The sequence below is a fragment of the Coregonus clupeaformis genome, chromosome 7 (genome assembly GCF_020615455.1).
Source record: "Coregonus clupeaformis isolate EN_2021a chromosome 7, ASM2061545v1, whole genome shotgun sequence".
Lineage (NCBI taxonomy): Eukaryota > Metazoa > Chordata > Actinopteri > Salmoniformes > Salmonidae > Coregonus > Coregonus clupeaformis.
The window spans coordinates 47,001,690-47,026,543 of NC_059198.1; the positions used below are offsets into that span (position 1 = coordinate 47,001,690).

General features: G+C 42.7%; 1 protein-coding gene across 3 annotated transcripts in view; it reads right to left on the reverse strand.

Moving 5' to 3' along the window:
• Positions 1-662: 662 nt before the first annotated feature.
• Positions 663-24,854, reverse strand: part of LOC121569812 (enhancer of polycomb homolog 1) — an 80,357-nt gene continuing 56,165 nt past the window's right edge. For 2 of the 3 annotated variants that reach the window (XM_041881030.2, XM_041881027.2), the window contains exons 10-14: positions 18,811-19,247; positions 3,465-3,625; positions 3,096-3,237; positions 2,457-2,874; positions 663-2,254 (exon numbers count right to left, since the gene is read on the reverse strand). In XM_041881030.2, the coding sequence (XP_041736964.1) occupies positions 2,182-2,254; positions 2,457-2,874; positions 3,096-3,237; positions 3,465-3,625; positions 18,811-19,247 (1,231 nt within the window). In that variant the 3' untranslated portion in view covers positions 663-2,181. The remainder of the gene's footprint in view (positions 2,255-2,456; positions 2,875-3,095; positions 3,238-3,464; positions 3,626-18,810; positions 19,248-24,854) is intronic. The other variant, XM_041881028.2, reaches the window with a different exon arrangement.

The window sequence follows — 24,854 nt, forward strand, 5'->3', positions numbered from 1 at the left end:
ATGATTGCTATTTCACACCACAGATCATCGCCTTTGACTTTTACAATGTCTGAATACAGAGTTACATGTTATATAATCATTTTTCAGTCAAAGTTCATGGATATGTGTTAAATGGATGATCATTTATTAATTTTTTGGTCATTTTTGTGAAAAACCCTTTTGAATTTTGCATGACGTCAGTGGCCTAGTCAAGGAAGCATCATGCAAAATATATTGGCACACTCCACTTAGACCATGGGTAACAAATTAAACCAAGCAGGTGGATGGTTTAACAATTTGCCTCTGGTGGCCAAACTGACCTGTTGAACATATGCGATTGGATGGTGGCTCTACCGTTTGTCAGATAGGTTGATTCGTTAACGGATATAATGATCTGCTCAGCTGGGCATCCTCAGCATCGTGGCTAATTTGGCCAGGTTGCCCTATGAGAAAAACTAGCAGCTATCCATTTTAGATCAAAGGTTTAAACCATGGTCTAAGCAAAAGTTCACAAGTATGGCCCCTCCAAACAATACCCTTTCTCAAATATACACACAAAACCCACTATGACATGAGTAGTTTAAAAAACGACCAACGTTTTATTCAGATGTTGATTTTTAGCTTACACACCCACCCACACACGACCATGACATTCACCCGACAAAAGACAGCGAGCCACATAATCCACATAATGCCCTGGGCTTTATTGTCTTATTTTATTGTGAGAGTTCGGTCACTTTTTTTCTTTAAAAAAAAAATATATTTTCAGCCTCCAGGTGGGACAAGAAAACCAAGGACAAATCTTGCCATTGGACTGGGCATTCAGATTCTGACGACATAGACAAGAAGTACTACTAGTAGCACTGTCTTTGTGCCTTACTCTTCACAGAAGAGAGCACATAGTTCCCCCAAGGGAAGGCACCCGATACTTGTGGTTTTTGGCCTTGCAGCCTTCTGGGGAGAAAAGAGAAAAGCAGCCTTTCTCCATTAGCTACTCCCCTTTCAGATTTTTTATTATTGTCAGGAATTGGAATGATGATACATGTACAGCAATTTTAACTGCCATTCACCACCCTTATAACCTATGTATGAACAATTAACAAAATAATGAAGTCTTTCAATACGAAGAAGCTTACAATCATTTTTTACCACAAGAAAAATACAAAAATAACAATTCTGTTAACAAAAAAAATGTATTGTGTGGGGTAAAACAAATATGGTAATGGGGGTGGGGATCCCATTGCATGAAAACTGGGAACCACAATTATACAAAAGCAGCATTAAATATCAATCAAATCATTAGAAAACAAACAAAAACAATAGTGCTTTGAATCAGAAGCAGCAGGAAGAGACTTCATCCCTAGTTGTGTTACTTGTATCGGGATAACAATGTAAATGGAAGATCCCAGGAAGAGATTTAACCCCGCGAAGTAAAGTGAACCAAAGCAGACCTTCTCCTCTGGCTCCCCTCATCCCCAAAGAGTATCTTTATGTCACCATTGAATTCCATATGATCCAAAGAAGTGCAGGGACCCAAAAGGGGGAAAACCTGCTTTGTGTTCACAATATACAAAATACCCAGGAGTCCGTAGCTACCTAACATTTACTACAGCACAGGAACCAATGAAGGTACAGTGTACAAATAAACAAAAGAAAAAACTGTAAACACAACACAATAAATAGATAAAACTCTGCAACATGCAAGTGATGAAACGTCTTATTTTGAAACTTCTCATCTATACAACTCACATAAGTTTATCGCTTTTTTCTTTTCTTTTTATTCCCAAGTGCAAAACATCACAAATGAACAAGTTTCTGTATTCAAGTAACGTATATACAAGGGGGTATTAGAAATATGTAGTTACTGTACAGATACTAACTTGCCATATTCATAATTTGCAAGATGACAATTTTTACTCTTATTAACAGTAACGAATACAAACATTTAAAAAGCATGAGATGAGAATTGCAACCATAAGTCCCCACAGTTGCCGTGGAAACGTGTCTGTCCGTACTACATACGTAGTCCGTTGTGTGTGGAGTCCCATCTGCTGCCCTTTTTGCATTCCCAATGCTACGATGCACAGCACCTAAAGAGTGAGTGGGTAGCAGGAGACAGAGCAAAGAACTGGTTGGGTAGCCTCGTTGGGTAGCGTTGGGCCTGGCCTGCCCGTCATGGCAGCTAGCTGCACCACCACTCTGCTACGTCACCTCCATGGCCACTGTGTTGTCCGTTATACTGTTCAGAGCTGGCTTGTCTTGATTGGGATTATCCCTGGAGGAGGAATAAAAAACGGTGTCAAACTTTTGTTGTAATACACAGCTCCCACTCAACATTAGGCAATCAAGACATGGCACCCTATTCCATATATAGTGCACTACTTTTGACCATTGCCCATAGGGCACTACATAGAGAATAGGGTACAATGTGAGAGACATGCATAGTACATCAGTCAGAGTATATCAACTCATCTTACCTGGATCCCATGTCCATGGTAGAAGCCCCGGTGACCTTGTTGGGCATCTGACAGTTGGTGTTGGCAGTCATCTTTAAGGCAGAGGAGGGCACGGCTCCCAGGGCCATGGGTATGTGGTGCGTGGTGGTGCCGCCAAGGCTGGGGAGGGCAGGGGAGGAGGAGGGCACGCTCAGACGGATGTTATTCCCAATCAGGACCTGAGTGGTGGTGGGGGAGGAGTTTGCAGCATTGTTACCCAGGTGGGTGTGATAGGCGTTGGGAAGGGATGTGAGAGAAGAGGCCGTGACGGGGGACGGAAAGGTAGAGGAGTGGTTGGATGAGGGCTGGAGGAAGGTGGGGGTCGATGGAGGAGGGGTGGGAGTCTGGTTGCTGTTGGGGTGATGGGTGGTGCTGGCCAGGTGTAAGCCCTTGTACACTCCTGAGAGAGATGGGGAAAGACAAAATACATTTATAAGAGATACATTGAACACTTCCTCAATTGAACACTTGACTTGCAATGACTGATATGTGGTCGACAAAGTCACTCTGGATAAGAGCGTCTGCTAAATTACTAAAATGTAACTCTCCAGTCCCATCTATTTCATTGTATTAATTGGTAATCTGCTATGAAGTGAACTACAGATCAGCGGTGCTGCTCACCTGAGCCTGGGAGGACCCCGTTGACTCCACTTCCCAGAACCCCCTCCTCCTTGGCCTTGAAGGCCATCAGCTGGTCCGTGGTCACCAGGGCAGAGGCAGCAAACTGTGCGCTGGCAGAGTCTAACGTCTTAGAGATTATACACTGGAGGGGAGGGTGGACAGAGAGACCAAGTCAGACATTCTACGTACCACTGAACAAACAAATTGTCAAACCGTGAAATCAGTGGTTTTTCTAACATCTTTTAGGAGGGCTAGAGAGGGGGGCCTGCCTTGCCTTTACAATGGTAGGGGAAACGCTGGGTGAAATACACAGACAGGGCTATTTTGAAGCTTTTGGAGGTTTGTGTGTGTAAAAGAGTGGTGTCTGACCTGTGTGTTGGGTGGTGGTGCTGAGGAAGTTGTAGTAGTAGAGGATGTGTCTGTGTTGGCCTGCGGCTGTGTCTGTTGCTGCTGTTGGATCTGCTCCAGCTGCTGTTTCTGCATCAGTGCCAGCTGCTCCTGGTGCTGCTGGTACTGCTCTGCTGTGAACGCTACACAGATACAGGATAACAGTGTTATAACACACACAAGGGTTATACACACACGGTCACAGGAGAATGAATCGTTTTGAGGTGATATGCAGATCCTATATTTCTCCACCAGTCATAGATAATAAAGCAAAGAAATACCTGCACAGTGCACACGGTAGGCTATATGCCACTCCCATGCCTTATTCCTGCACCCACATATACACAACGTTTCGGCTGTTATCGCCAAGGCTGACTGACCTTGTATACCTGTAGCTTGTCATCTAGATCAACATTCAATATCTTCACCAAGCTGGTGAGTCCTAATTTAAGCCATTAGCATGGCTGACAAAAGACATCAAAATAGCTAGCCTTCTATGATGTCAGAAATACATTTTCCAGTGGTGGTCTTGTAAGCAAATAGCCTAATCAGTTCACAGTTAGCCATTGTTATGAAAATGCCAGCCGAGAAGTACCAAGTGAGAGCAGGTCTGCGTGTGTCTTGCTGCGTTCCACCTCTGGGCAGCCGAACATTCTAGGCAGCAGAGCGTGTATCCGGACCGGTAAAAAGTGTGTGAAAATGAGTTCGTTTTGCGTCGCCTGGTGCCACAGTTCTGCCATATACAGTGGGGAGAACAAGTATTTGATACACTGCCGATTTTGCAGGTTTTCCTACTTACAAAGCATGTAGAGGTCTGTAATTTTTATCATAGGTAGTACACTTCAACTGTGAGAGACAAAAATCCAGAAAATCACATTGTATGATTTTTCAGTAATTAATTTGCATTTTATTGCATGACATAAGTATTTGATACATCAGAAAAGCAGAACTTAATATTTGGTACAGAAACCTTTGTTTGCAATTACAGAGATCATACGTTTCCTGTTGGTCTTGACCAGGTTTGCACACACTGCAGCAGGGATTTTGGCCCACTCCTCCATACAGACCTTCTCCAGATCCTTCAGGTTTCGGGGCTGTCGCTGGGCAATACGGACTTTCAGCTCCCTCCAAAGATTTTCTATTGGGTTCAGGTCTGGAGACTGGCTAGGCCACTCCAGGACCTTGAGATGCTTTTTACGGAGCCACTCCTTAGTTGCCCTGGCTGTGTGTTTTTCGGGTCTTTGTCATGCTGGACTCAATGCTCTTACTGAGGGAAGGAGGTTGTTGGCCAAGATCTCGCGATACATGGCCCCATCCATCCTCCCCTCAATACGGTGCAGTCGTCCTGTCCCCTTTGCAGAAAAGCATCCCCAAAGAATGATGTTTCCACCTCCAGTTTAGACCAAAAAGCTCTATTTTTGTCTCATCAGACCACATGACCTTCTCCCATTCCTCCTCTGGATCATCCAGATGGTCATTGGCAAACTTCAGACGGAACATGCGCTGGCTGTAGCAGGGGGACCTTGCGTGCGCTGCAGGATTTAATCCATGACGGCGTAGTGTGTTACTAATGGTTTTCTTTGAGACTGTGGTCCCAGCTCTCTTCAGGTCATTGACCAGGTGCTGCCGTGTAGTTCTGGGCTGATCCCTCACCTTCCTCATGATCATTGATGCCCCACGAGGTGAGATCTTGCATGGAGCCCCAGACTGAGGTTGATTGCCGGTCATCTTTACTTCTTCCATTTTCTAATAATTGCGCCAACAGTTGTTGCCTTCTCACCAAGCTGCTTGCCTATTGTCCTGTAGCCCATCCCAGCCTTGTGCAGGTCTACAATTTTATCCCTAATGTCCTTACACAGCTCTCTGGTCTTGGCCATTGTGGAGAGGTTGGAGTCTGTTTGGTTGAGTGTGTGGACAGGTGTCTTTTATACAGGTAACGAGTTCAAACAGGTGCAGTTAATACAGGTAATGAGTGGAGAACAGGAGGGCTTCTTAAAGAAAAACTAACAGGTCTGTGAGAGCTGGAATTCTTACTGGTTGGTAGGTGATCAAATACGTATGCATAAAATGCAAATTAATTACTTAAAAATCATACAATGTGATTTTCTGGATTTTTGTTTTAGATTCCGTCTCTCACAGTTGAAGTGTACCTACGATAAAAATTACAGACCTCTACATGCTTTGTAAGTAGGAAAACCTGCAAATCGGCAGTGTATCAAATACTTGTTCTCCCCACTGTATGCTGATATTCTGGCGAGAGTAAATAGCTGCATGTAACTCAGCAGCTAAGAAGAACATGACATCGCTAGACTCCCTGTTTGTACGAACATGTCAATAATGTATTTTGTGTAAAACATGTAAATAGCTGCATGTAGCCTACTCCCCTCCCCCCTGAAAAAAGAACATGAAATCATGCTTATGCTTACTGAGGCATGGAATGCAATAGTTCTAACAGTTTTGTGTACAACATGAAGTTGGTAGGCTAACCTGTGACCAAAGGCGATCAATGAGGGGGAGCGGCAGCTGCGCACTCAGCAGAGCACTCAGCAGAGCAGCTACGTAGGCAGCGGAGTGGGCACTTGGCCACGTAAAAGAAAATCCTGCACATGCTCAGAAATATGTATTTTTAGCCTGGGCAAATTGGGATACAAAAACTCTGTATCCGTAGCCACTCCATTAACTAAAAGACATTCTCAATCCACATCCTACACTTAGCCAGCCGCTGTGGTTTGGGAGTAAATCTTTCCAGATTCTAGGTGGGGTTTGAGATTGGGCATGTAACCTCTATCAGGTCACTATTTACACTAGGTCAAAGCCTTGACTTGACTGAGTCCATACAAAAACCTCCTTCAGAACAACTGAGCCTGAACATTGTTCATCAGGATAATAACCAGGTTAGCTATGAACTAACTCCTATGGTTATCCTTTGATCTAAGCAAAACAGGCGTAAAAGCCACTGAATTGCCAGAACATAGCCTACTCGAACACAAATACGCCTAATGACATCAACAGCCGCTAGGTGAACATAAACACACACACCAGTTCCCACAGGAGCATGTGCATGGCAAAATATGCCTCCCCAAAATTGTAATGCAGTTTAATGCCTGGCCTAGCACAACACAAGGGGGTATGGAAAGGAAACACACCAATTGTAGCTTTCTGACATCAAACAGCATTCTAAAACGTACATATTCCTGTGAAGTATATTCTGACCTTCAGACACTAACATGAATGGCAGGACTATCAAGGTTAAGCTCCAATCAAGCAAAGACCCTAGCTTGAGACACTGCTCTGCTCGTCATCTGGGTAAGCCCAATACTCCAGCTAGCATCCTCCTGAGTCATGACAGTGTTTAGTATGCAGCAGACCTGACAACCCAGCACCTCATCTGAATCTATTTATACAACACAATTTCTAATTGACTCCCTGAGCTGGGAGAACAGGAATTAATGTATTCTAATAAGGAAGAAGCGTTTGAATTAGGGCTGTCCCCAACTTAAACAAATCTTGGTAGATTGGTCAAAATTTTTAAGCATGCTTTTTTTCTTCATATATAGACACCCTATGTCAGCGTTTCCCAAAGCTTGATGATTAGTTGATTATTTGAATGAGCTGTGCAGTGCTACGGTAAAAGCATGCACCCTTTGGGGTACCGAGGGCCGAGTTTGGGAAACACTGCCCCATATGTTTTAATAAAATCAACTATATGAAACAATTAAGAAACACAAATTACTCAAGAGGGAGCCAGAGATCAAGATAACCAGACAAAAAATAATAATAATGTTCATGACCCTTCTCCCGCTCCTCCTGGCCTTCGCAGATCTGAAGTTGCTGCCGGTAATAGGCTACATCAGGTGTCGGCAACCTTTTCATGTGGAGTGCCAATTTACATCACCATTTATACCGATCTATGTGCCAGTTATGATTTTCATATGCACATTTTCATGGAAATTATTTTTTTTAAATCAATTGCCAACTAGGTAAAAATTGCCTGCATATAAAGCCAACAAATAAAAACATTGGAGAAAATATCCTGATAAAAATAAATATCCTATAAATCACATTGGCTACGCATGGAGGTTTGTTAATGTTCTTTCAATCGCATTCATCTCTCTACTCCGCCTGTCTGCAACGAACTTGAAACACATCAACTATCAACTGGGTCTGGCCAGCAGCGCTATAGCTAACTTGCAACATTGTATTAACTATTCAGGGCCCTCAGTTTCCCACGCCAGTGAGCTCCAGACAGACAGCTGTACTTGCGCAAGGGATAAGAAGTTATCAGGTATTTTATGATGCTTCCACTGGATTAGAGCATGACATTTTTACATTTCACACCAAGGCTCATTAATTATTGAAAGGGAGAGCTGGAAAGATTTTTCAAATACATTGAGGAACTATTGTCATTCTCAATAGATTTAAAAACAGACTGTTTACTTGCTGTTTGAGGTGAAGAAACAATTACTTTGAGAAGCGCCACAGCTCATTCGTGATGGTGAGTTAAAACTAATCAGACATCCCCCAAATGGGCACATTTATACATTAGTGCACAGGACAGGTAGCCTAGGCCTACTTCTATCAGTGTTTTCCATTGGCATTTTCCACTTCATAATAACTAGGCTACCTTCAATTTAAAAAAGTTTCAATTCGCTAGTCCAGGGGTACTCATTACTATGTGAGAAGGTCCAGTGACACACATTTCCTAGGTAGCAAAGGTCCAGATGGATATCGTCCTTTATCGGCGCTGTGGTACAGCGTAGTAACAAACATAGTCGTCTACGACTTAGGAAACGTGGTTATATAAAATGTGCATTAAAATACATTACATTTGAATTAGGAATTTGAATTAATTACTACTTATTTTGAATGTAAACGTGCAACATTGCATAAACATTGCTGAAGAACAAAAGTGGTTGCATAAATGTCTGTGCAAAAAGTGCACTGTGAACCATTGTACATGGGCCTTGAATAAAAAAAAATATATTTAAATAAAATAAAGTGCATGTTTTCTGGAGAACAAAGGAGAGTTGAACAAAAATAATCTGAATGCACAGAACGTCATTGTGAGCCATGCAATATTCATGTAAAGTCAATCTGGGCCTTGCCCTGCATTAATGAGAGAAATTACACTCTCCTGCCAATGCTTTGAACTTTGGCACAAATTGTGTGAGAGCAACTCTGAGACACTGGTGCAGGTGTTCATTGCTGAGCCTGGTGCAGTATTTGTTTTTAATAAAGGTAATTGTGGAGAAGGCTGATTCACAGCTGTATGTGGAGCCAAACATGGTCAGGATGTATAGTGCCAGTCTCTTGAGAACAGGGAAATCAGCTGTAGGCACCATCTTTCCCCAGAAAGTGATAGGGTCACAATCACCAGCCTGCTCCTTCAAAGCCCTATTTAATTGCAGCTCAATCAACTCCATTTGCAGTGATGCAACATCTACCCATTTGAAGATCTGTTTTGCTTTTGACAACTTTGTCACCAAGAAGGGGTTCCGGACGAGCAGCAGCAGTTCTCTTCCAACAGTGAAGTTATCAAAGCAAGCCTCGAAGTTATCCATCAGCTTCTGGATGAGATCAACATGGCCTCATGGATATCCTCTCCCTGTGTGTGCGCTTCTAGATTTGTTAAGCTCAACAGCTCCTCACAGAATTCCATCTTAGTTTCATTATAAAATCTGACAAAATCTGTTCGGTCTTAGCAACTTCGCTCATGCATTCTTTATCCATCTCTGCATCAGTAAATAGCTTTTTGCGTTTTCCCAAAACCCAAGCTATTTTCAGTGAGCACTCCATTGCACGTTCTTGGGCTGTCAGGGAATGCACAAAAACTTTGGTGGACCTCGCATATTGGGCTTTGAGCCTAGTAATTTTTCTTGTTCTCACCTCTGTGTTTTGGGGATACGTTTGCTCGAAATGACTTGTGTCATAGTGGCGCTTCACATTGGCATTTTTCACAAGCGCACGGACTCTGAGCATATCACGCACATTGGTTTTGAACTTGTTGCGGGGAGAATGAATGCGTACTTAGTCTGTCCACTCGTCTTTGAAAATGCGATTTTCACTATCAACTTTTCTTTTCTTTGAACAAGCCTTCCTCACATTCACAATGTCTATCGATGGACGTATTTCGGTGTGTGTCTGCCTGCTGCTTGCTCCCAGTCCCAACACCGTTTCTGTGTCGAAGATATTTGCATATATTTATGTGATTGGATGAGACGCGGCTCTCTTCATGAGACTAATTTGCATAAATGCACACGATTGGATAGAAAGGAGAGGCGAAGAGAAAGGCTTCACTCTCGCCAAAATCTGTCCACAATAAGCCCAATGCGTTTATACGTTTTCTGACATTCATTTATTTTTGTTTTTTGTGTTTCACATCTTGGCGCATAGTAGGCTATTTTCTGTATGTTGGTTGACAACTGAACAGCAAGTGTTTACTAGTTTATAAAAGGTGTCGAACTTACAATAATAAATCATGCAACGTGTCCATGGTATCGCATTGGGACAAGTACACCAAAGGATTTCCTAGGTTTTCATTCTAGGATGTCGGGGCTTGCCAGACAGTGACGCTAAAGTGAGTGACTCGGCAGTGTAGCCTACCGGATTGCATTGTGAGAGAGCCGTTCATTTGACTCCCCAATGTGCATAGGCTACTGGTAGGCCTAGGCTTTTTGGCGGTTATGTGCAGATAAATTATGAAAACATTTGAAGAATCATCACCGCAGGAACAATAGCTAGTGTGACAATTAGGGCCCTCATGGAAACCAGGCATTAAACTGGAATTCAACATGAAAAAAAAAAAAAGATTGACCTTAAATAAACTGGAGGAGCTCCGTTTGAGACTATCCTACCAACGGGACATAAAAAGCGTAAAAAATCTTATGTTTCACCGAGTCATGGCTGAACGACAACACGGATAATATACAGTTGGCTGGGTTTTCCGTGCATCGGCGGGACAAAACAGCTACGTCCGGTAAGATGTGCGGTGCGCGTGTCTACCGCCGTTAGCGACGATCCTAATGAAAACGGTCTTCTGGTAGATGGAAAGGCATTCCCAAAAACCTTCTCAATTAAATGTTAACTACAAAGTAGCCTAAGCTAAGTATTTGTTTTGCAAACTAACATCCCACGTGCGCTACAAAAAAACACACCTAAAAGACCTCTTGCACTTAGGGTAACTACACCAAAAAATTTAAATATCTCAGATTTTTTCCCAGACCTCAAAAGTGGTCTCCTGATGTGGTTTTAAGCATTGTTGTGGACTTAGAACATCCAATTGTTTCTCTATTTTAAAAAAATAGTGAGATTGAGAGTGAAAGCATGAAAAATCTGGGAAAAAAGGAAACCTGGAAAAACAAAACCTATATGTGTATATATACATATACACACACACACACATATATACATAGTGGGGAGAACAAGTATTTGATACACTGCCGATTTTGCAGGTTTTCCTACTTACAAAGCATGTAGAGGTCTGTAATTTCTTACCATAGGTACACTTCAACTGTGATCCAGAAAATCACATTGTATGATTTTTAAGTAATTAATTTGCATTTTATTGCATGACATAAGTATTTGATCACCTACCAACGAGTAAGAATTCCGGCTCTCACAGACCTGTTAGTTTTTCTTTAAGAAGCCCTCCTGTTCTCCACTCATTACCTGTATTAACTGCACCTGTTTGAACTCGTTACCTGTATAAAAGACACCTGCCCACACACTCAACCAAACAGACTCCAACCTCTCCACAATGGCCAAGACCAGAGAGCTGTGCAAGGACATTAGGGATAAAATTGTAGACCTGCACAAGGCTGGGATGGGCTACAGCACAATAGGCAAGCAGCTTGGTGAGAAGGCAACAACTGTTGGCGCAATTATTAGAAAATGGAAGAAGTTCAAGATGACGGTCAATCACCCTAGGTCTGGGGCTCCATGCAAGATCTCACCTCGTGGGGCATCAATGATCATGAGGAAGGTGAGGGATCAGCCCAGAACTACACGGCAGTCTCAAAGAAAACCATTAGTAACACACTATGCCGTCATGGATTAAAATCCTGCAGTGCACGCAAGGTCCCCCTGCTCAAGCCAGCGCATGTCCAGGCCCGTCTGAAGTTTGCCAATGACCACCTGGATGATCCAGAGGAGGAATGGGAGAAGGTCATGTGGTCTGATGAGACAAAAAGAGCTTTTTGGTCTAAACTCCACTCGCCGTGTTTGGAGGAAGAAGAAGGATGAGTACAACCCCAAGAACACCATCCCAACCGTGAAGCATGGAGGTGGAAACATCATTCTTTGGGGATGCTTTTCTGCAAAGGGGACAGGACGACTGCACCGTATTGAGGGGAGGATAGATGGGGCCATGTATCGCGAGATCTTGGCCAACAACCTCCTTCCCTCAGTAAGAGCATTGAAGATGGGTCGTGGATGGGTCTTCCAGCATGACAACGACCCGAAACACACAGCCAGGGCAACTAAGGAGTGGCCTAGCCAGTCTCCAGACCTGAACCCAATAGAAAATCTTTGGAGGGAGCTGAAAGTCCGTATTGCCCAGCGACAGCCCCGAAACCTGAAGGATCTGGAGAAGGTCTGTATGGAGGAGTGGGCCAAAATCCCTGCTGCAGTGTGTGCAAACCTGGTCAAGACCTACAGGAAACGTATGATCTCTGTAATTGCAAACAAAGGTTTCTGTACCAAATATTAAGTTCTGCTTTTCTGATGTATCAAATACTTATGTCATGCAATAAAATGAAAATTAATTACTGAAAAATCATAATGTGATTTTCTGGAATTACAGACCTCGACATGCTTTGTAAGTAGGAAAACCTGCAAAATCGGCAGTGTATCAAATACTTGTTCTCCCCACTGTGTGTGTGTGTGTGTGTATATATATATATATATATACACACATACACATACACACATATATACATAGAAAAAATTAAGAGAACACTGCAAATGTTTCTTAAATCAACATCTCTACATGTATGACAGCCATTCCATTCCAGTGTCTGTTGAATTCCAATACAGGCACACCTCATTCTACTGAATTAGGTACTGATTAGGAGATCACCTGAACCAAATCTTAATTAACGAGGAAAAGTATAAAAAACACTGCTGTGGTCATCACTATCCTCTTGCAATAGGACCTGCTGAATGGCAAAAACAGTGCTAATAGTCCCTCAAAAGTACAATTAATCAAAAAATAACTATTGACCATGCCAAAAGAGTTGAAAAGGGTAAGTTTTGAGAGAGGAAAAGAAGGGTTCAATTCTGGCTTTACTGGGATACAATGAGCGTCAGGTTGCTTCCATCCTTCAAATTTCAAAGACGGCGGTTCACAAGAACAAGGTCAAGCAGCAGACATTGGGGACAACAATGCTACAGACCGGCAGAGGGCGAAAACGACTCTCTACTGACCGGGATGACCGCCAACTCATTCGAATGTCACTCAACAACCGTAGGATGACATCAAGTGACCTACAAAAAGAATGGCAAACGGCAGCTGGGGTGAAGTGCACGGCAAGGACGATTCGAAACAGGCTACTAGGGGCAGGGCTGAAGTTGTGCAAAGCTAGAAAAAAGCCCTTCATCAATGAGAAGCAAAGAAGAGCCAGGCTGAGGTTTGCAAAAGACCATAGGGATTGGACCGTAGAGGAGTAAGGTAATCTTCTCTGATGCTCTCAGCTTTGCCCAACACCTGTTCGTCTAATGGTTAGACGGAGACCTGGAGAGGCCTACAAGCCACAGTGTCTCGCACCCACTGTGAAATATGGTGGAGGATCGGTGATGATCTGGGGGTGCTTCAGCAAGGCTAGAATCTGGCAGATTTGTCTTTGTGAAGGACGCATGAATCAAGCCACTTACAAGGTTGTCCTGGAAGAAAACTTGCTTCCTTTTGCTCTGACATTGTTCCCCAACTCTGAGGATTGGTTTTTCCAGCAGGACAATGCGCTATGCCACATAGCCAGGTCAATCAAGGTGTGGATGGAGGAACACCAGATCAAGACCCTGGTCATGGCCAGCCCAATCTCCAGACCTGAACCCCATTGAAAAATTCTGGAATGTGATCAAGAGGAAGATGGATGGTCACAAGCCATCAAACAAAGCCGAGCTGCTTGAATTTTTGCGCCAGGAGTGGCATAAATCAATGTTAAAGACTGGTGGAGAGCATGCCAAGACGCATGAAAGCTGTGATTGAAAATCAGGGTTATTCCACCAAATATTGATTTCTGAACTCTTCCTAAGTTAAAACATTAGTATTGTGTTGCTTAAAAATGAACAATAACTTATTTTCTTTGCATTATTCGAGGTCTGACAACACTGCGGCTTTTGCTTTTTGAACAGTTGTCATTTTCTGCAAATAAATGCTCTAAGTGACTATTTTTATTTGGAATTTGGGAGAAATGTTGTCAGTAGTTTATAGAATAAAACAAGAAATATATTTTTATCCAAACACATACCTATAAATAGTAAAACCAGAGAAACAGATAACTAACACTCTTTTCCACAGCTGTGTGTACATACACACACACACACACAGTTGAAGTTGGAAGTTTACGTACACCTTAACCAAATACATTTAAACTAGGTTTTTCACAATTCCTGACATTTAATCCTAGTAAAAAGTCCCTGTCTTAGATCAGTTAGGATCACCACTTTATTTTAAGAATTGAAATGTCAGAATAATAGTAGAGTGATTTATTTCAGCTTTTATTTCTTTCATCACATTCCCAGTGGGTCAGAAGTTTCCATACACTCAAATAGTATTCGGTAGCATTGCCTTTAAATTGTTTATCTTGGGTCAAATGTTTTGGGAAGCCTTCCACAAGCTTCCCACAATAAGTTGGGTGAATTTTGGTCTTTCTTCCTGACAGAGCTGGTGTAACAGTCAGGTTTGTAGGCCTCCTTGCTCGCACACGCTTTTTCAGTTCTGCCCACACATTTTCAATGGGATTGAGTTCAGGGCTTTGTGATGGCCACTCCAATACCTTGACTTTGTTGTCCTTAAGCCATTTTGCCACTACTTTGGAAGTATGCTTGGGGTCATTGTCCATTTGGAAGACCCATTTGCGACCAAGCTTTAACTTCCTGACTGATGTCTTGAGATGTTGCTTCAATATATCCACATAATTTCCGTTCCTCATGATGCCATCTATTTTGTGAAGTGGACCAGTCCCTCCTGCAGCAAAGTACCCCCACAGCATGATGCTGCCACCCCGTTCTTCACGGTTGGGATGGTGTTCTTAGGCTTGCAAGCCTTCCCCTTTTTCCTCCAAACATAACGATGGTCATTATGGCCAAACAGTTCTATTTTTGTTTCATCAGACTAGAGGACATTTCTCCAAAAAGTACGATCTTTGTCCCCATATGCAGTTGCAAACCGTAGTCTGGCTTTTTTATGGCAGTTTTGGAGCGTTGGCTTCTTCCTTGCTGAGCGGCCTTTCAGGTTATGTCGATATAGGACTCGTTTTTACTGTGGATATAGATACTTTTGTACCGGTTTCCTCCAGCATCTTCACAAGGTCCTTTGCTGTTGTTCTGGGATTGATTTGCACTTTTTTTGCACCAAAGTACGTTAATCTCTAGGAGACAGAACGTGTCTCCTTCCTGAGCGGTATGACGGCTGCGTGGTCCCATGGTGTTTATACTTGCGTACTATTGTTTGTACAGATGAACGTGGTACCTTCAGGTGTTTGGAAATTGCTCCCAAGGATGAACCAGACTTGTGGAGGTCTCAAGGATGATCAATGGAAACAGGATGCACCCGAGCTAAAATTCGAGTCTCATAGAAAAGGGGCTGAATACTTATGTAAATAAGGTATCTGTTTTGTTTTTTTTACCTCAAGGATTGGACCCTTTTTTCCCATTTTCGCCTAAAATGACATACCCAAATCTAACTGCCTGTAGCTCAGGATCTGAAGCAAGGATATGCATTTTCTTGGTACCATTTGAAAGGAAACACTGAAGTTTGTGGAAATGTGAAATTAATGTAGGACAATATAACATTAGAACTGGTAAAGGGGGGGGGTTCCATCATCTTTGAAATGCAAGAGAAAGACCACAATATAATATTGCAGTTTAGGCGCAATTTAGATGTTGGCCACTAGATGGCAGCAGTGTGTGTACAAAGTTTAAGATTGATCCAGTGAAGCAAAGCATACTGGACTATTTTGTATCAAGTCTGCTGAATTGGTCAATTGATACACTTTCAAGTACATATCTAGAGAGAACATACATTTTGTATTACCATATCATTTTTGTAAGTTTACACACTCCCAGGAATGTCATACATGATGGATCAATAGCTTATACATTAACTTTCACACATCTATATGGCTGGGCGGGATGGGTGTGGAGCCAGAGACAGCAGGGGTTCAAACTGTAGAACCCAGTTCCTACATTCGAATATAAAACTGGATTTTATTAAACAAAACTATGCTACATTTTATCTCTGGGACCCTTAGGATGACAAATCAGAGCAAGATTATTGAATGTAAGTACATTATTTACCTTGAGGTGAATGTATCAAACCAGTTGCCGTGATAAGTTTGTTGTTGTGCACTCTCCTCAAACAATAGCATGGTATTTTTTCACTGTAATAGCTACTGTAAATTGGACAGTGCAGTTAGAATAACAAGAATTTAAACTTTCTGCCCATATAAGACATGTCTATGTCCTGGAAGGTTTGCTGTTCCTTACAACAGTCATGCTAATCACATTAGCGCACATTAGCTCAACCATCCTGTATACGGTACACCAATCCCATAAAGGTTAATACATTTGCTGAAATAAAACAAAAACAGTTTTTTTCGTTTTGTCATTATGGGGTATTGTGCGTAGATTGCTGAGGATTCTTAAAAAAAAAAAAAAAAATCAGAATAAGCCTGTAATGTAAGAAAATGTGGAAAAAGTCAAGGGGTCTGAATACTTTCTGAAGGTACTGTATAGGCCTATGCGTATGCATAAACGCCAACATGCCTATGGATGTTTGGAATTAATCATCTGCTTAGAAAGTGCTGTCCATTTCAATGCGTTAGGCTTTGAAACATCCACAACAACCATGTTATACACTGTTTCAACCAGTTTAACTTCTTTCTTTCTTCAAATTGATCAATCACAGTGAGTTTTAAAGTTTGATGTGATTTTCTATTGCATTTGCATTGATGTCAGTGGTTAGAGGGATAAAGAGCCCTGAGAACCAGGCCATTAGCGACCTGATGGTCATTAGTGAATTGTGTACTCCAACACATGTCCAGAGTGCATAAAAGGAGATTACAGTGACACAACGGTCATGTGGATTTTTATTGCGGTCATGACTCTTGACTGCTGGTGCTGTGACGGTAATACGGTCACCGCAACACCACTACGGTCACCGCAACAGCCCTACAGTCACCGCAACAGCCCTACAGTCACCGCAACAGCCCTACAGTCACCGCAACAGCCCTACAGTCACCGCAACAGCCCTACAGTCACCGCAACAGCCCTACAGTCACCGCAACAGCCCTACAGTCACCGCAACAGACTGCACGCACGCGTACACACAAGATCAATGAAAATATGGCAGCTCACAATTTCAGGCATGGAGAAATGTTCCAATTACACCCCTCCCCACAAACACATTCAAAGCCTGCTCAATTCTCATTTTTCACACTAAACCTTCATAGCTCTGCCAGAACAGAAACTGTCTTTTCAAGAGATGATGATCCTGTGACGAGGTCAAAACAAACAAACCACCTCCTTTACGTGCCTGACAAACTATTTTCAATCTCTAAAGATAATTTCTAAAAGAGAATACATGTCCTGCATAGCATCAACATCGTGCCCTAAAGCAAGAGGGTGGAATGCTGTACACCAAATGGCACCCTATTCCCTATATAGTGCACAACTTTAGTTTGTCCCTAGGCTCGTATCCACAAGGCATCTCGTATCCACAAGGCATCTCGTATCCACAAGGCATCTCGGAGTAGGAGTGCTGATCTAGGATCAGTTTTGACTTTTTTAAATCATAATGAATAATAGAGGGAACCTGATCCTAGATTAGCACTCCTACTCTGAGATGCCTTGTGGATACGAGATGCCTTGTGGATACGAGCCTAGGGACAAACTAAAGTTGTGCACTATATAGGGAATAGGGTGCCATTTGGAGAGCAGAAGGGCAGAAACACCCTCCATCACAGGGCTGGGGTCAATTCCATTTACAGTTGAAGTCGGAAGTTTACATACACCTTAGCCAAATACATTTAAACTCAGTTTTTTACAATTCCTGACATTTAATCCTAGTAAAAATTGCAATTTCAGTTCTGTCCACACATTTTCTATAGGATTGAGGTCAGGGCTTTGTGATGGCCACTCCAATACCTTGACTTTGTTGTCCTTAAGCCATTTTGCCACAACTTTGGAAGTATGCTTCGGGTCATTGTCCATTTGGAAGACCCATTTGCGACCAAGCTTTAACTTCCTGACTGATGTCTTGAGATGTTGCTTCAATATATCCACAATTTTCTTTCCTCATGATGCCATCTATTTTGTGAAGTGCACCAGTCCCTGTGCTTCACGGTTGGGATGGTGTTCCTCGGCTTGCAAGTAACCCCCTTTTTCCTCCAAACATAACGATGGTCATTATGGCCAAACAGTTCTATTTTTGTTTACTATTGTTTGTACAGATGAACGTGGTACCTTCAGGAAATTGCTCCCAAGGATGAACCAGACTTGTGGAGGTCTACAAAAAAAATGCTGAAGTCTTGGCTGATTTCTTTTGATTTTCCCATGATGTCAAGCAAAGAGGCACTGAGTTTGAAGGAAGGCCTTGAAATACATCCACAGGTACACCTCCAATTGACTCAAATGATGTCAATTAGCCAATCAGAAGCTTCTAAAGCCATGACATCATTTTCTGGAATTTTCCAAGCTGTTTAAAAAGGCACAGTCAACTTAGTGTATGTAAACTTCTGACCCACTGGAATGGTGATACAGTGAATTATAAGTGAAATAATCTGTCTGGAAAAATTGTTGGAAATATTACTTGTGTCATGCACAACTTGCCAAAACTATAGTTTGTTGAAAAACAAGTTTTAATGACTCCAACCTAAGTGTATGTAAACTTCCGACTTCAACTGTACATTCAGGACTCAGAAGCAGATTAGCATGTACAGCTAGGCCTATACCTGCATTGAGTAAAGCCCCTAAAGCAAAGTAGTGAGTGACAGAAACAAAGTACTCAGTACTCTCAAGCTGGACATTGCAGGCTACCTGATGCCTGAATACTAGCATAAACCTCCTAAAGCAGGGATGAGTGCTCCAGCACGACAGTGGACTAACTCACCTGTGACGGGGGTAGCTCCAGGGCTGGTGCGGGGTTGGGCATTAACTCCACTCCCCAGGAGCCTGCTCTGTCCCGAGGAAGTAGTCCGGTTAAATCCTCTATAGCGTGAGATGTCACCTCCACCCAGGGGGTGATGGGATAGTGTCCGCGGCCTAAAGTGCCTCCAGCGGCACGACTTAATGTTCAACAGAATCTCACTGAGGTCCACAGATGACGACAAAGAGGAGGGGATTGAGGAGGAGGAAGAAGAGGAGGGGTGGTGGTTGTTGGGAGCATTGGTTCGGTCCGAGGTATTGGTGTCTGAGGTACTGGCTGGCGCTGCGTTGCGGAGAGGAGAGCTTGTGGGAGATGAGGCTTGAAGTGGTTCGGTTTCGGGGTCCGAGTCCAGGCTGTGGAAAATGCTGTCCAGGTCTGTGTGTGCTCTGTCCAGTAACAGCCTGAAACAGAATCAGAAAGAGACTCATTACAATCACAATAGGGATGCACATTTCTGTCAATTTTGCTGCCGACTAAGCAACACCCATTAACGGGTTAACAAACGGTTAAACTCATTCCAGTAAAATTACGTGACAAACAGAAAATACTATGCATGGGTCCAAGGAATGGACATTTTTCATTAATAGCTTAAAAAATGACAATAGCAAGTAGGAGTGGGCGATATACCGGTTTGATAGTAAAAACCGGTATTGTGCCGCGCCATGATATGGATTTAGCAATATCATGGATACCGCGATTTATTCAGAATTCATAAATTCGAATTTTGCATCAATATTTTTTTGTTCCAAATTTCAACTGAGTGATAGTACTAAGTAGCTACATCTTTTTTTTTTTTTTTTTTATCCAACCTTTCTTGGTTCTTACGAATAAAAGAATGTATGTTAATATGTTGACCTATTTTTATGAGCGCACGTCGCATGCACTTGTTGCACGCATGTAGTGCTAGCAACAAAGAAGTGTGCAGGCAGCTGCAGTTAGGAGGCAGGTTAACTATTGGGGGAAAACTTTACAATCCAGGATGAGCGAAAACACAGAAATTGATGTTGCTCAAGAGCAGGAGGATAAATTGGTTAAGAAGAAAGGGGGCACCTCTGTTGTTTGGAACTGGTTTGGCTTTAAAATCTCCGACCCCGACCAAAACACTACCCTATGCAAGTTGTGTCGTCGTGTTGTCTTAGCAAAAGGTGGAAACACGACCAACCTGTTCAATCACTTAAAAAACATACATGTCCGTGAGTATGAACAATGCACCAGAATGCGTGAGACAGTAAGCCCAGGAGCTCGCCCGAAGACAAGCCAGACTCGCACTCAACAATCAATTATATCATCATTTGCTGCCGGTACTTGCTATGAGAAGACGAGCAAAAAATGGATAGACATCACAGCTGCGATTACAAATCACATAGCGAAGGACATGGTACCGATTCAAACTGTGGAGAAAGAGGGGTTCAGAAAGTTGATTCAAACTCTGGACCCAAGATATGAGATCCCGAGCCGCAAATATTTTAGCCAAAAATGCCTGCCACAGCTTTACACAGAATGCTGGGACAGAGTTTACAGTGAGATAAATAACATTCCATTCTTCTCCACTACTGCCGATCTATGGTCAAGTCGTACCACAGAACCTTATATAAGCCTCACAATCCATTACATAGACGGTGACTGGAAACTGAAAAGTAAGTGCCTACAGACGTCTTATTTCCCAGACGACCACACCGGGGAAATAATTGCAGGTGGGCTGAGGGACATACTGTCGTCCTGGGGATTAAAAGAGTCGCGTCAAGTTTGTATGACGACCGACAGCGGATCGAACATGATCAAGGCATTGCAGCTGAACAAGTGGGCAAACCTTGGATGTTTCGGACACAGGCTGCACAATGCTATTGGTAAGTTTCAGGACTGTAGCCTAGGCCTACCCTGTATGATGCTTATTATTAAGAAAAATACAGCTCACATCAGCCATGTACCGTAGGCTAAATCTAAGCACATCAGATTTGTAAAATGTGTAACAGTTGAATGTAAATGCCGTAAATCCTCAAACAAAGATTAAAAGTTATATTGTATTGTGATTTCTATATAAAAATGCATTATTATTAATTATTATTGTATTGTGATTCGATTATTTTTCACCCTATTATTTTGATTTCTTATTCCCAATTTCCAGAGAGGAGTGTCCAAAACGCTCCCGGGCCACAGGGGTGTGCGATTTCCCGGGCCACAGGGGTTTGCAAAAAGGTGGTTAGCACGTTCTCATACAGCTGGAAAAAGCAGAAGGCCCTGATGACAGCACAGAATGAACTAAGCCTGCCCCTGCACAAGCTCATCACAGAATCTCCGACAAGGTGGGGATCTCGTCTGAAAATGATGGAAAGAGTCCTGGAGCAGGAAAAGGCCATTACACAGGTCCTGGCAGGGGACAAAAAGACATGGCACCTTGTACCTACCTGGCAAGACATCCAGGTCTTGGAATCAGTCACAGCAGCACTGAAGCCACTCCAGGACTTTACAGATGCCCTGTCAGGAGAAGCGTATGTGAGCGTGTCCTATTTGAAGCCTGTCATCAATCTGTTAAATGCAGAGGTTCTAAATCTGAGCAAGGACGATACAGAACTGACCAAAGAGATCAAGATCAAGGTTCTTGATTACTTGAATAACAAGTACACTGACCCTGCAACAGATGAGCTGCTCTCCATGGCTACCTTTCTAGATCCAAGGTTCAAGACCAGGTACATGTCCGCTGAGAAACTGGAGGACATTAAGGTATTTATTCATTTGTTCTTGTTTTATTGCTTCAAATGTAAAGCACTTTGGGCTGCATTTTATGTATGAAAGGTGCTATACAAATAAAGTTTAATTATTTTCATTTTTTAAGGTGAGAGCTGCCTCAGAGACCGAAGCCCTCCTGGTGGAGAACACAGCCCTGGGAAAATCGTCTCTTGCAGAGGATCACACTGACAGGGAGAAAGAAGCTTCCACTGCTCATCAATCAGGCAAGAAGCCCAAGAAGAGCCTTGGGAGCTTCTTTAAGCAGACCAGCAGTGCACCTGCCTCATGTTCAGAGAGGCAGATCATTGAGCAAGAGCTGAATAGCTACATTCTGGCAACGGCAGCAGACAGCGAGTCTGATCCTTTGGAGTGGTGGCGATTTCACGGATCTAATTTTCCACGTGTGAGTTGTCTGGCAAAGAAATACTTATGCATCCCTGCCACAAGTGCCCCCTCTGAGAGGGCATTCAGCACTGGGGGCAATGTGGTGACATGTCACAGGGCAGCACTAAAGCCAGAAACAGTCAACATGCTGGTATTCCTGGCACGGAACTTGTGAAGAAAGTTCTAGTGAAGATTTGTTGATATTGTTGATAATTGATGGTTGAGGCTTGAAAGGTTTAGTTTCAAACGGTTAGTTTTTTACATATCTACGGACCGTAGCCAAAACAAACACACGTATTTGAATTTGTAATTACCTTATTTTCTTTATCTCCTGTTATTTTTATTTAATTTTACTTAATATCTAATTTATATATATATATATATATATATATATATAGGCCTACCTACCTCATGTTTACGGAATGCATGTTTGCACAATACAAATAAAAACTTTTCAGGTCCATACGGTCCAATGCCTCACTCTTTCTGGTTATATAAGGTTCAAATACATATTTTTCCTTAACTAATATAATTTAACCAAGAAGGGATATTAAAATGTGATTCATATTTTTTTACGTCATATATCGTGATATCATATCGATATCGTCTGGACAGTGGAAAATATCGTGATATGAATTTTAGCTCATATCGCCCACCCCTAATAGCAAGCCTATCGTCTCATATTATTGAACATGCAACTAAACTACTGTAATGAAGCAGACAATGTAATACATAATGAAAACCAGTAGAACAGGAGAGTAATGCTGAGAAGTTTTTTCTGTCGCTAGTTTAGCAGTTGTTAGTTGCTGCGTGCTGCTCCTGTCTGTCCCTCTGCTCATGCTCTCTGCGCAGCAGCCAGGGTTGCCAATTTAGCGAGTTTTCAGACCCATCCAACAACTTTTATTGGTAAAAGAGGCTAGCGTCGAATTCAGCTACTTTTCAGGCTGCCTTTGGGGAGTTTTGACACCAAGGATTTATATGGTTTTGAAAACATTTAGCGAGTTTCCCCACTCAACTCTGCTGCAAACGAGAGTGGGAGAAGCTGTCTGTGCAACAGATGTCACAGCAACGGAACACACAGGCAAAGAAGCACAAGCGAAGGGGGTATGCGGCAGGAGAGGGGACCACAGTTGGGCTGCAGCACGGCAAATTGATGCTGTGATGTCGTCGGGGCAACGGCAAAATGTCATTTAGCGATTCTCTCTGAAAAATAGTTGCCAACACTGGCTGCTGCAGCCTGTGTCGCTTAGCAACGTGTTTCTGCTCTGGCTTGCTTTTAGCTCACTAGACCAGGGGTTCCCAAACTTATTCACTCAAGCCCCACTTCCAGCAACGGGGAACATCTCACGCCTGCGCCCGCACACCACGTCTATTTCTATGGGCACAAGCACTGTTCATGAAAAACTGTTCACACCCCTCTTGTTGGCGGAGAGAACATTTTGCAGGTTTAAAGCTTATACATTTTGCCATGTTTAATATGTATTCATGTGATGTTTAAGTGACTAAAATATTACAACAAAATCTATTGGCTAAAAAACCTAGCTAAAAACGTTAACTGACATGGGCTAGTTGATCAGGACATTTCGGACAAATTATAAATAGCTCTAAGGTGTGCAATGACAAGAGGAACATTTATTATGCACTACCCAATTTCGAAATTGCACCTTGTGCATCCTACTATTACAACTTTCAAGAGTAAGATGAAAGCCGGACGGAGTTCCTTCATTTATTTTTTTTGACAAACATTGGCAGTAGAATGGCCTTACTGAAGAGCTCAGTGACTTTCAACATGAAACCATCATAGGATGCCTCCTGCCTCGGTCAACTGTAAATGCTGTTATTGTAAAGTGGAAACGTCTAGGAGCAAAGTGGTAGGCCACACAAACTCACAGAACGGGACTGCGGAGTGCTGAAGCGCGTAGCGCATAAAAAACGTCTGTCTTTGGTTGCAACACTCACTACCGAGTTCCAAACTGACTCTGGAAGCAAAGTCAGCAAAATTACAGTTCGTCGGGAGCTTCATGAAGCAGCCGCACACAAGCCTAAGACCACCATGCGCAATTCCAAGATGTAAAGCTCGCCACCATTGGCCTCTGGAACAGTGGAAACTCGTTCTCTGGAGTGATGAATCACCCTTCACCATCTGGCAGACCGCGGACAAATCTGGGTTTGGCGGATGCCAGGAGAAAGCTACCTGCCCGAATGCATAGTGCCACCTGTAAAGTTTGGTGGAGGAGGTATAATGATCTGGGACTGTTTTTCGAGGTTTGGGCTTGGCCCCTTAGTTCCAGTGAAGGGCAGCAATGTTCCCTCATTTTTTCCAGCACTGAGCAAATTTAAGGTCTGCTGAGCGCAAACTTGAACGTTGTGCAACTTCCAACAGGCATTTACTGTGAGCACTGTGTCTGTACCCACTTTAAGTTACAGTTTTAACAGTGGCCATGTAGGCTACTGTGGCTATTTGATCATAATGTAGGCCTACCAGAGTGGCTTACCATTTTCTTTTTAAATGGAGAAAATGCATCCCATAACATTTTAACATGGAAATAGCTGTTCTATCATTCAGCCTACAGTAGCAGCCAATGTGTGGTGTTCAATGTAGGCCTACATTCCATGAGACTTTTGGGAAAAACACATGCAGGGCTTGACATACACCTGTTTATCCACTTGTCCTTCAGACAAGGAGGTGACTGAAAATGTGTTTGATGCAAGAAACCACTTTACAAAATAAAATGCATTATTCCCATATAATTTTACGGAGAATCAGACAAATTATACTACCCTCTGCCTATTGGCTACTTAGCTTATTCAAGCCTGGTCTCAAAATATAACACTGCCCCTTTAAAAAAAGAAAAAGAAAAGCTCTTTACCTGACTTGCGTTTCAAAGATGTCCAGA